This window comes from Lissotriton vulgaris, chromosome 10 (assembly GCF_964263255.1).
Source record: "Lissotriton vulgaris chromosome 10, aLisVul1.2, whole genome shotgun sequence".
Taxonomy (NCBI): Eukaryota; Metazoa; Chordata; class Amphibia; order Caudata; family Salamandridae; genus Lissotriton; species Lissotriton vulgaris.
This window is the reverse complement of record NC_141698.1, coordinates 469,779,525-469,792,735: the sequence shown is the minus strand read 5'-3', so window position 1 is coordinate 469,792,735 and position 13,211 is coordinate 469,779,525. Positions and strand designations below refer to the sequence as shown.

The 13,211-nt window shown below is 45.3% G+C and overlaps 1 protein-coding gene across 1 annotated transcript in view; it reads left to right on the top strand.

The window, feature by feature from the left end:
- LOC147685416 (syntaxin-binding protein 4-like) overlaps nt 1-13,211 on the top strand; it is a 1,262,048-nt gene that overhangs the window by 1,118,650 nt on the left and 130,187 nt on the right. Inside the window, exon 18 of the mRNA XM_086939784.1 lies at nt 12,659-12,775. Coding sequence (XP_086795910.1) covers nt 12,659-12,775 — 117 coding nt within the window. The remainder of the gene's footprint in view (nt 1-12,658; nt 12,776-13,211) is intronic.

The following is a 13,211-nucleotide window of genomic DNA, read 5'->3' as shown; positions in this document are numbered from 1 at the left end:
GGCTCTCTGTCCTGTTCGAAAAGAGAGCTCCAACATGTTGTATCTCTTTTTTTCTGCAAGGGTGCCCTCAGGCATTATGCTAGCAAGGAAAATAAGCTCCCATGCCCCTTTTTTAAAGGTAGACAGTAATAATTGTGAAGCAGTGGGCCTCTGAAACCCCTGGGCCCGAGCCCTGCTGCAGCTGCGTCATTAATGATAACTTACAGTGGCCACTTACACACTTGGCTGCAGTACCTGTTGCACTTATGAATGGCCCTTTATGAAGCCTGGAGATGCAGCAAATACATGCCGTATTTCCAGGCCATCTTCATTTACATGTATTTGCAGAGGTATTTGCGCCCCCCTGGGAACCCATCCACGCCCACCCAGAGGGGCACGCCCCACAGTTTGAAGACCTCTAACATAAACAATCTTACCCTCAACGCAGACAGTCTTGCACCATGGTTCAAGGGTGCCTGCATAGGCGCTAGAGAGCTAAATTTAGCACCAGCGCGGGGGAAACGCAGGGTTGCACCTAATTCTTGTAAATATGGCACATCCCTGTGTTTCTAAAGTGAAGGAGCGTGTCGTTAGCCTTCTTGGCTTAACAACACGATTCGCCACTTTATTGTAAATATGCCCCCTAGATCCTTAATTCTCCTCATTATATTTATGTTTCAGTCTCCAACGAATTCTTTGTGTGACAGATTTAAGAGGTATAGGTCTTAGAAGGATAACATGATGACAAAAGGTAAAGGGGTTATAATACAAGGAACGGTTTGAGAGATTACTGAAAAAAATCCTGGGGAGGTTATGGATCACACACATGAAAGTGGACTCATGTCCAATTAAAAACTGGATGCCGTACATAGAAAAGATGTTTAGTGTTATTTGAAGAGGGCCACAAAGCACTAGGCCAATTCAGAACGCAAAAAGTCTAACATTAGAAACATCTCTCATGGTCACCCTGTTGTCAGCGCATTCTCAATATATGAAACAAGACTTAGGTTTAAACAACAGATATGTACTTTTATTTTTTTGCAGCGATGTTGGGCATAGATGCATAAAAGAGCTGCAAATTGGGCCCATTATGTGCACCAAAAAGCACAAGAATATTTAATCGACTTGAACAGTGTGCTCTTATATGGCATCTCAAATCCAACAAGTTTGTTGAGTTGAATGTATAGATGGGTGAGCACTGAAGGCTCGAGTCTGAATCCGTGCTCTGGCTCAGCTCGAGGTACTATTGGAACCTCGAGCCCACAAGGAGCAGAGCTTTCATGTGGCTTCTACCTGCCTCCCTTCCTTTACCCAGGATCTGGCATTTGGGACAGAGCTGCATAATGGGGAAGTGGGGATCGAGGTGTAAGTTTTGGCGCCGGCTCAACACCCTGTGATTCTGGGCAAATCACGTAATCTCCTCGTGCCTATAAACAATCATGTAACCTTGTGTAATGTAACTGGTGCTCCTGTAAAGCGCTCGGCCATCTCTGGTCGAGTTCACGCTGTATTTAAAAAACACAGAAAAATGAAGTAAGAGGTAAAAACAATCTCTTAACATAGGAAAGGCAAATAGACACGCATTTTCTGCTGATTTGCAAAGAATTTAACCCGAAAACCTGGATAAAACGCGAGCTCCTCGCTTATCAAATTGTGTGATCTTAGGCAAATATTTTATTTCACTAAAACTGTTTTCTTCATTATCGCGTAAGAAAGCACTTTTAAATGTGAGTTCAGACGACCAGTTTTACAGAACTATCACTTTTAATAAGTACTTTTCACTGCGAAATATAGTGTGCCTTATTAATGTCAAAGCTTTGACACGTTAAATAAATACACTTTTAGGAATTTTGAGGAGGCCTTATCATATTATACCTGATGTTTGTTGTATGATTTACTTAGCAAATATTTTCATTGCTTGGCACCTGCACAAGCTCTAGGATGCGAGCCAGACCCTCCGCTCTGGCTTGCCTCTAGTTGGAAGAAACGTACAACTTTCCCATAACGTTTTTACTATATGTATTTTCACCTCAGTTAGTTTGCCAGACTGCAAAAAATACACCACCTCGAGCAGGAAATTAAAAAGTTTCCGATTGGCTACCTAGTTTATCAGGAAGTGATTTTCAGTGCAGAGCACTTTATATTCTTTGATCTGGAAGTCTATACGTAATCTGTATACTGACCCTGCCAGCACGCGCACTGACCCCCGCCCCCACCTCAGTTCTCACTTTCACTACGAGAGCTCGGAATAAATGAAGACAGCCTGGAAATGCAGCACATACATGCCCTACTTCCAGGCCATCTTCATTTACATGTATTTGCAGAGTGATTTGCGCCACCCTGGGAACCCATCCACGCCCCACAGTTTGAAGAACTCTGCCATAGGGGTCAAAGAATGTCTCTGTACTGACCAGGTGCATCATTTTTTTCAAGAGTTTATGTTGGATGTTTTTCATTTTATAAATATTTGTAAAAGATTTGGAACACTGTATTGTGCATTTGGAAGTAAGAGACTGTATTTTTAAAGAACCCTACATGATCAATCAATCAATCAATCATAGCATTTGTAAAGCGCACTACATACCCGTGAAGGTCTCAAGGCGCTGGGGGGTGCTGCTACTGTTCGAAGAGCCAGGTCTTGAGGAGTCTCCTGAAGGTTGGAAGGTATTCGGTCTGCGGTGAGCAGCCTTTACAACGCGGGCATTACCACGCGCTGCCATTACTATGCTGCTTTTACAACGCAAGTCGTTACAACGACATGCGCTGGAGGGCGCTGTTGGATAAGGAATAGTTAAATTTTCTATTCCAACACCTTCCCTAATGTACCGTGGGCTGGAGTTGGAATAGAAAATTAAACTATTCCACTATCCAGCGCTTACAGCGCAAGTCGTTGTAACGACTTGCGTTGTAAAAACAGCGTTGTAATGGCACACGTGGTAATAGCCCGCGTTGTAGTGTCATACAACCTCGATCTGCGGATGGGGAGGGTGTTCCACGTCTTGGCGGCGAGGTGGGAGAATGATCTGCCGCCGGCGGTCATTCTTCGGATGCGTGGGACGGTGGCAAGGACGTGGTCTGCGGAGCGGAGCTGGCGGGCGGGGGTGTAGAGGCTGAGTCGTCTGTTGAGGTGCGCTGGTCCGGTGTTGTGGAGTGCCTTGTGTGCATGGGTGAGGAGCTTGAAGGTTATCCTCTTGTTGATGGGGAGCCAGTGCAGGTCTTTTAGGTGGGGTGTGATGTGGCTGCGGCAGGAGAAGTCTAGGATCAGGCATGCTGAGGCGTTGTGGATGCTTAGGAGTCGTTTCTGGAGTTTGGCCGGGGCTCCTGCGTAGAGTGCGTTGCCGTAGTCCAGTCTGCTGCTGACGAGGGCCTGGGTGATCGTTCCTCTAGTTTTGGTGGGGATGGCCAGAGTTTGTTAGAGGGAATTGCCGAGGTTCGGCTTACTGCATTTGTTTGAGTTGAAGGGCTTAATCAATGCCAGGTCTGCCTGGCCAATTTGGTATCCAGACATCTCAGAATTGCAATATGATTTACGGTTGACTTGGTGGCCAGTGAGGCCCACATAGCAGTTGGCTTGTGAAATTACTCCTGGTGGCCATCCAGTTAGCCGGCAAAGCTCTGAGGCGAAGACTCACCAACCTTTCTCTGTGGCCCTTGTAAACAACTGAGATCCTTCCTAACTTACCAACTAGGTTTGTGGTAAACAGCCAGCAGGGGATTTGGAGGAAATTTGGGAGTCACCTTTTTGTGGCTGATGCCAGGCCTCAGCTTGCCTTTGCTGCATGAGGACCTTGCCGGGGGAGGTGAAGAGTGGGCTTCACACTCTCTGAGGGACCACAGGGTGTTATCTTTGGGCCCATGGGGTTGTTTTGATATTGGCTGGTGCCTGTTCTTCCAGACCGGAGATTCCCACCTTGGGCTTTGCCCCAGCCCACTTGCACTCCCTACATGGCAGCCCTGCCTATGTTGCCATACCTGGATTGATGCAGCTAGGCGCAAGGCACCCCGGCTACTGACCCCCTGGAGGAGGCAACCCTCTTCCACCTGCTGGCATCCCTGGAAAAATCCAATGGAGACTGGAGACCCCCCTTCCAGGCCTGAATATGGACACTAGAAAACGCGGAATGTTGGGGAGCTGGGGACTTTTCGGTTCCTTCCTTTTCCCATGGGGGCACCAACATCTTCCCCCATGGGAATGAAGGGCGATGCCTGACAATGAACACTGCATCCGCTCTTACCAGAGAGGCACAACAACACAGGTACTTTTGATCCACCACACTTTTTCCCCCTTACGTACTTCTGGCCTAATCATAGTGCAACAGCCTGACTCTAACCCTTAATCTCTTTAGGGTACTTAGAAGCCCCTTCTCATCCTCTGGGTTGCCCCAACCTGTCCTGATGAAGACCCACACGGCCAAGGTCTAACTTACCTGCATGGCCCCAAGTCGGGTTGAAACGTCAACGCCCCATTTAAATACGGCCTGGACCCCCTTTCTACATGCGCAACGTGCAACATGGGAATGTTTACCCCTCAATAGAGAATTGTAATACAATTATTGCGTGAACTGCATCCTTGGCCAGGCCATTAAGCACGGGGATTGACAACCAGTCCTCATTTTTAGAATTGTATCATCCTTTTTATGTCACTACTTTAAATACTTTCCTTTGCCTTATCACCTTTCACTAGAGCACTACTCTTCTTTGCACGTTCCCTCTCTTCGAGCAACCCTCACTAATACAACAATAAATGTCAAGTAAATTCAATACGCCACTTGCAAGGAAAATAAATTGATTGTGGATTCAGAATCTGGTCTGTTGCACTTTCTTTTGCTTTGTATGAATAATGTATTGAGTACCATGAGCTGCCTCACAGCGAGCCATGTGCCCTGTTGAACTTGCTCCTGGCAGGGGAGGCCGACACCACAGTCAAGACCTGAGCCACCCCCTCTCACACTCCTAGCAACCCTCTTTCAAAAAAGTCAGAGACAACAGGAAGCAGCCTTGGCAACGGGGATCGCATTTAGAGACTTCGCTCTGCCTCCCTCTGATTCTTCATCAGATGATGGCAGAAATCCTCATCACCAGGTGATGACGTCCTTTGAAGTGCAGGCCATGCCCTGTAATTGCCTAAATTTCTCCTTACTGCTCGATTACAACTATGCTGGCCACAAATCTGATGGGTCCCAATTTTGCATTCTAGCATCTTACTTCACTGGTGCTCTCCATTGATGGCCCTCCATCCCTTCGGCTGGGGTGTCCCCATCCTACACTCCTCCCTAGAATTTGCTGGAGCCCCCAACAGGCTGCCACTCTCTTCCAACGACCATCTCCCCTCGCTAAGCGCACATTCTCAGTTCGGAATCGATCATCAACTATGGGTTGGTGCCTTATACATACACCCTCGCTTTGCTACCTTGCTTGTCTCCACCTAGCTAAATGTACTTGTACACATTTATGCTCCAGTTTGGGCATCCAGCTGTTAGCTCGCTGCCCATTAGTGTTGTTTCCCCTTACATTTCACTGTTTAATCCTACCCCGTTCCTTCTAAGGCTGAGAATAAACTATCCACATTACTGCACCATGGTCAGCAATCTTTTACAAATACTAGATAATCACTTGTTTACAACTTTATGCACTCTTCTGCCTTTAACCTAATCTCCTGGAGCATATGAGGTATGCATATTCCTAGTCTCTGACACAAAATGCGCTCCTTAATCTGGAAAAGGGCTCAAATCTCATTCTTACAGGAGACACATCTCCTCTCTTCCCAGAGGATTGCTTGCGACTCCAGAAACGCTAGTGGGGTCTGCTATTCTCCACTAGCTACTCTACTTATGCCAGAGGAGCAACTATATGGAGCTGGGCAGGGATCCAATCTACAGCACACCAAATAGTCGCAGACCCAGAGAGTAGATTTGTGCTTGTGGAGGGCTTATTGGACGGTGCACCTCTAGTTCTGGGAAACATTTATGCTCTTAACTTGGACAGACCAGTGTTTCTTGCTGGGCTCTTTGGTTTCCAACCCCTTGGGCATATCTTCCATGAATCCTAGGTGAAGGCGCCAATAATGTTTTAGACACCGTCCTAGATAAATTCTATCCCACACTATCACAAGCCACCACAACAGCTAAAGCTGGGTCCTTAATTGACTGGTTAAATGCTAATGTCTGGTGGCGGCATAACCCTAGCCTCCAATTATGCTCTTTTTATTTTCCCCCGCATGACCTTTATGTGCGCCACAAACGCATTTTGTGTATGGCACATCTCTGCACTTCCTATGTAGAATCAGAATACTTGGGACAGCTTATATCAGAGCACAGCCCCCTGGTGTCCGCATTGCGGTGGGGAGGGACTTTGGGCGACTAGGGGCCATATGTATCAAGCAAACTTGCATTACATGGTATGTATTAAGGCAAAATAAGGAATCGCAAAATTTGTGATTCCTTATTTTACGATTGCATTAAAGGAATCGCAAATTTTGCGATTCTTTAAATGCAATGTAAGAAGCACCAAAAAAAGTGCAATTTGACCTATGAATCGTAAATTATCACCAACTTCAAGTTGGTGGTAATTTGCGATTTCTTTGAAAAATGCACTTTTTTGCATTTTTCAAAGTGCAATGTGAAGCACATACATACCCGTGCTTATTTCAGGGATGCAACAGGGTGTCCTTTTGACACCCCTGCACCCTTGAAATTGCATTCTCAATTTGCGATTCGCTAATTGCAAATCACAAATTGAGAATGTCTTCCCAGTCATTCATATGGGCCTTTAGGCCCATAGGAATGAGTGGGGAGGTAATCGCAATTAAGGAATATGTAGGATTCGCAAAATTTATTGCAAATCCTACATACATAACATTTTGCGATTCTCAAATAGCAATCCGCAAAAAATCGCTATTTGAGAATCGCAAAATTACTTTTTGATACATATGGCCCCTAGAGTCTCCCCCCTTTTAGAGACAAGATGGCCTTCTACTTTATTAACTACTTTGAGATGAATGCCGACTCCACTATGTCTTGTTCTATAGAAAAGGGGTACCCTCAAAGTGCTCCTCCGGGGCCACAGCATATTTGTATCATCTCAAACTCTTAAGTTGACAGAGAAAGAACTTAACACTATTAAAGCCTAGTGATGTACCAATCCTCTATGAATGCCTTTGCTGAGGTGCAAGCCCAGGAGACAACCCTGTGGGACAGACCCAAGCACTGGCTGCATCCACACAGGGAGATAGAGCAGAGAGACTATTAGCTTGGCTAATTTTCAGAGATATCTCCCAAACTCCTATTGGCAACTAAGGGTGTCTACAGCGCACTTGAGTTTTCCCACATTGGTTTCCTCCAGGGGTGCCAGCACGGACTACTAAACTCATCTTAATCTATAGGTATCCATTGTTTGCAACCTATTCCTTTTTTGTCAGACTTACACCACCCTCAAATCACAAAGATTTAGACGGGCTGATTTCCCGCCACGATGTTAATGCAGCAATCCAAGACCTTCCCACTGGCAAAACACCATCAACGGTTGAACTCCCCATGAGTTTTTTAAAGCCTTTGTTAACCTCCTTGAGCCCTGGTTGACGGAACTCTAAGTAACGTCCTAAGCAGAGGGCTTCCTCCCACAATCTCAGTTGGAGGCTATTCTTGTGCCTTTATTGAAGCTGGGGTGACCTTCCAATGATCTGTCCTCTTATAGGCCCATAGCTATTCTTACCTCGGACTAGGCAAGATTCTAGGCAAGATCATTGCCTGCCGTATCCTCCCATTCCTCCCTCAAATCATACATCCAGAACACAATGGATTTAAACCTTTGCATAACGGAGGCAGACATTCTGATTTCGCCCAGAGTGTCAGTTCTAAGCTTAGATCTGGAAAATGCATTCAAAGTTATCTGGTGGGAGTAGCTCTTCAAGGTCCTGAGCCATTTCGGATGTGGCTTTTGTATTATCTGCCTCTTTAAAATAATTAACACACAACCCAGTGCATGGGTCTGAAATGGCAAGTTGATCTCCACTCCCTTCACAGTGTGCCCATTGGCACATCGGCCAGAGGTGGAGAGGATATCTTGGGAAATTACGCTCCCCAGTGGGATCCAGGCAGTCTCACTCTATGCCAATGATCTCCTCATATATGTAAAATATTTCCAAGATTCTGCTACTGAACTGGCCAAAGTCCTGCATCTTTTTACTCACCCATGTGCTTCCACAATTCCAACTAGACGTTGAGAATGGCTCTCTGTGTTGAAAGGGGCGCATGATGCGTTATTTGGGGATTAGGATTTACCATGCAGTTTCAGATCTGCTAGAGGGCAACCTCACAAAGGTGGTACCATCTATCACATCCCAGATGTTCTTCAGCAATCTCTCCCCCTAGGCTCAGTCGAGCACATTGCCTTTTCATAGATGATCCTCCTGCCACATCTGCTTTACTACTCTGCAAACTTGGCACTATTGCTATGCCCGAATTGTTTTCGAGGCCTAGACATGCATGCTACTGAGAGAGCTCATTTGGCATATCAATAGGAAGAGGGTGGCCTTTTCAAACTTCCGGCTCCTGGAAGATGCAGGTGGATTCAAAAGCACCCCACTTTGAATTACATTATTTTGTGGCACAACTCCAGTGGCTGAGTCTCTTGCTTTCTAGACTCTCGCTAGAGGAGACAACTTCTGGAAAATACTTTGACCTAAAGGACAGTTCCATGTGCACCGGCTATTCCTCTACTGGCAATGCTGAAACCTACAGGTCCACTCACGCCCAGGAGTCTTCTTACCTGGGCTGATGCGCACATAACAACCATTAGAGATCTATATGGTCAGGAGCAATGGCTTTTCTTTGAAGAACTTGTCGACTGATTTAATTTACACATGCTGGGCAATTCCGCTTATACAACACTTTTCACCAAGCAAAACAGAAGATGGGGCCTGCCCTAAACCTCCTCTTGGGAAGCACCCACTAGTCCAAGCTGTACATACCATGGGACATGGTCAGCAACACATGTCATGGTTCTATAATGTTCATCACCACCCCCTTTTCTGAATCGTTTTTGGCCACTATAGGTGTGGCAGGGTATACTCAGACATGAAGAATTGGCTTGGTAGTTTAGTCTGCCCTGTTCCCATGATGCACTGGGCCAGGGACAGACTGATTTGCATATAGCCAGGTTCTGAACTGGGATGGTGCAGTGAGATAAATAACGGTGATGGATAAAGCCCTGATCTTTGGACTGGGTAAGAGTGGTCTGCTTAATTCAGACACTCTGTTCATCACCACCCCCTTTTCTGAATCGTTTTTGGCCACTATAGGTGTGGCAGGGTATACTCAGACATGAGTCCCTTTCTCACTGCACCATCAGGATTCAAGCAAGCCGGGCCGAAGATGGCTGAAATGCCAGAAACCGGTCCCCGGTAGCTTGTCTCCTTTCTGGTGAAGAATTGGCTTGGTTGTTTAGTCTGCCCTGTTCCCATGATGCACTGGGCCAGGGACAGACTGATTTGCATATAGCCAGGTTCTGAGCTGGGATGGTGCAGTGAGATAAATAACGGTGATGGATTAAGCCCTGATCTTTGGACTGGGTAAGAGTGGTCTGCTTAATTCAGACACTCTGTTCATCACCACCCCCTTTTCTGAATCGTTTTTGGCCACTATAGGTGTGGCAGGGTATACTCAGACATGAGTCCCTTTCTCACTGCACCATCAGGATTCAAGCAAGCCGGGCCGAAGACGGCTGAAATGCCAGAAACTGGTCCCCGGTAGCTTGTCTCCTTTCTGGTGAAGAATTGGCTTGGTAGTTTAGTCTGCCCTGTTCCCATGATGCACTGGGCCAGGGACAGACTGATTTGCATATAGCCAGGTTCTGAGCTGGGATGGTGCAGTGAGATAAATAACGGTGATGGATAAAGCCCTGATCTTTGGACTGGGTAAGAGTGGTCTGCTTAATTCAGACACTCTGTTCATCACCACCCCTTTTCTGAATCGTTTTTGGCCACTATAGGTGTGGCAGGGTATACTCAGACATGAGTCCCTTTCTCACTGCATCATCAGGATTCAAGCAAGCCGGGCCGAAGACGGCTGAAATGCCAGAAACCGGTCCCCGGTAGCTTGTCTCCTTTCTGGAGAAGAATTGGCTTGGTAGTTTAGTCTGCCCTGTTCCCATGATGCACTGGGCCAGGGACAGACTGATTTGCATATAGCCAGGTTCTGAGCTGGGATGGTGCAGTGAGATAAATAACGGTGATGGATAAAGCCCTGATCTTTGGACTGGGTAAGAGTGGTCTGCTTAATTCAGACACTCTGTTCACCACCACCCCCTTTTCTGAATGGTTCTATAAGGCCCTTTCACCTCAAGCATTCCTGCAGCTTATTACACAGAAGGACAACTGGGAAGCCGATGCAGGTAGGGTCCTTCACAATAAAGAATGGACAAGCATGTTAAAGTTTCCCTGCATGGTCACCAGGAATGTAAGATTCAAACTAATAAATTATTACACTAAATTCATTTTATCCCCAGATATTGCCTGCATGTCCTTGTTGTCACACTAAGATGGCTGACTTATTGTACATGCTCTGTTACTGACCACTACTGAGGCCATTTGGGGCCTACATAATCAATATGCTTTCTTCTATCATCACCAATCCCATTTACCTGGCCACAAATAGCGGTGGAGATCTATAAGCTTTCTAAAAAAGACCATGCAGCTTCTTATCTTGACAACTTGACAGTGCTCCTTCCTACAAGAGCAATTACTTCTCGTTGGAAATCTAAAGTCCCTTCCTCTCTGTCCTCCTGAGTTTAGACTCTCATCAAATTGGGAGCTGCAGGGAGCTCAACACTCCGAAGAGAGGATCCCAGAGGGCTTTGAAAACTCTTTTTGGCAGCAACCTGGGAATATCTTGTAGGACACCCAACCATTATTGCGGAAAATACTCCCTCTTGATTCTATCCCAGTGCAATCACCCCCTAAGGTGAGGGCATCAACAGGAAGTGGGTGGATAGGTGCTGTTGATACTCCTTATATGTATTTAGAATGGCTGTGCTCTCTCTTTACTACTAACTTAACAGAGAGAAGACACTTCTATCTACACTGCCTAAAACCTTAGCTGTGCTTACTGTTCCTATACTTACATTGCCCCCTTGCATTTTTAATCCATGTTATTGTGAATTAGATTTCCAATATCCGTATTGCTCTAATTAGTGTGATCCTTCCCACAGTCATGAACCTGTGTGCTGATCTGTTTGTATTGTTAAGCATGCTGCTTAGACTTATGCACAAGACTGACAGCTCAAAGGTTTTGTTTTGGTAATTGAAAGTAATACGTAGAGTAACAGCATATAAAGTCACAAGAGATGAAGGTAGAGGCATAGTCTACAAGTAAGAGTGAATATTCAACAGTCTAATGAGATCTAATAAAATAGGGAATTGTGTAGTGACAAAAGGTGGTCCAGTGTCTGGGGGTGTGGTTTATTGGCAAGCTATGGGTCTAGTAGCAGGTGGTATGGGCTAAAGGGCTCCTATTTATTCTGGTGGCATGGAATGAGATACAATATCAATAATCACAATCTAGGCTCATTGGTGTGATCTAGCGGCAAGAGGTCAGGTCTGGTGCCAGGAGATGTGGTCTAATAGCAGGATACAGATATCCGGTTGTGGAATGTCCATCTATTGATAGGAAGGGTCCTATTGTGATGTGAAATGCAGATTAGTATTCTAAGGTCTCATCCAGCAGCAGAAGATGATGTCTGGTGAAAGGTGGTGTACTATGGGTGGGAAGTCATCTAAAGGTAAGATAAGAGGTCTATTGATGTAGATGAGGTTGATTGTGTGAAAATTAAATATTCTAAAATGACGTGGTGGTTGTGGTGTGGGATGTGGGCAACACACATTGTAATATCCAGGTATGAAACTGCTTATTTATTGATCGAGGTAGACTACTGTTGTTACTGTTTTGACATATGGGTAAGAGGTAAGGTCTAGCAGGAGAAAGTTTGTTTCTTTGGAAGGATGTTTGGCTTTGTGGGGGAAGGGGCATTCTAGTGATGAAGTGCACTTTATGATTTGCTGATTTCTAATGGAGGGTGGGAAATATTGTGATGTGTGTTCTATCGGATTGGTTGTGGTTTAGTGACAGTGATACACTCCTGACAAGGAGGTGGATGTGTTGATGCCCTAATGCAGATGATCACCTCTAATATTAAAGCAATACATTGGAATTTGGTAAGTCTCAATTGTTTCCTTGATATATTTACTTGTTTTTGTGATGTTGGCTCCAGGGCCATTCAAGTGCTGTATTGGACAACGTTTCGGACAATATTTTGGTATTTTAAACCATTTGGAAATTAACCTACTCTGCAGTGTAACTGCCAAGTGAGTGTACTTGGATATGGACACTGTGAGCCACCTGTCACAGTGCAAACAAAGTGAATATAATGAATCGCTCAATCATTCAAAGGTGATAATGTATAGTGAGCAAAACATACATTTTTCGAAGGTGAGAGTGTGTGAGAATACTTATCTAATATATGCTAAATACTAAATTGTCTATTGGACTGAGTTATTGGATCCCAATCTAAATGTATGTGGAGCTAAAGCTTTGAAATTGGTAGTTAAGAGTTTGTATATTGAGTGCTGATGTATGAAGATCAATCGACTGTTTGTGTTAGCTCTGATTTTGTCTGTCTCTCGCAGGGGGGGTCCCCAGATGTGAATCGCAGGCTCTCCCTCCTAGATGATCAGCTGAGGAGGACAGAAATATCTCACAAACACCTGGAAATATCAAATAAGAAGCTTCTATGTTTTGTGCAGGTATGGAATTCCCCATAGGATGTTAACATTTTAAGAGTCGTAAATACATCTCTATAAAATCCTCCTTCACCTGTGTATCATTTCTTAAACCGTAGAGATCCATTCCCCACCTGGGAAAAAATAAACTCTTCTTCACCAGCCAATATCTGTCCTATTCAAACAGAAGGAGGGTATGAGCACACTGGCTCACATCCCAGCACTCTATTTGCCCCAAAGCATCATGGTAAATGTAGTGCATGATAACATTTACTTCAGTAGCAGTCTTGTTCAACTTTGTTGGTGCAGCCTGTACTGTGTAACTCTAGACACGTATTTCTGGATTCATTCCCCCCTCATTAGAGAGCAACAAGTCATTTTGCGGGTGCTGAAAATGCTGAACAAAGTCTTCTCTGGTCTCTGTACTACTCACTGGGTGCCGGTGCATCAACACAAGCAT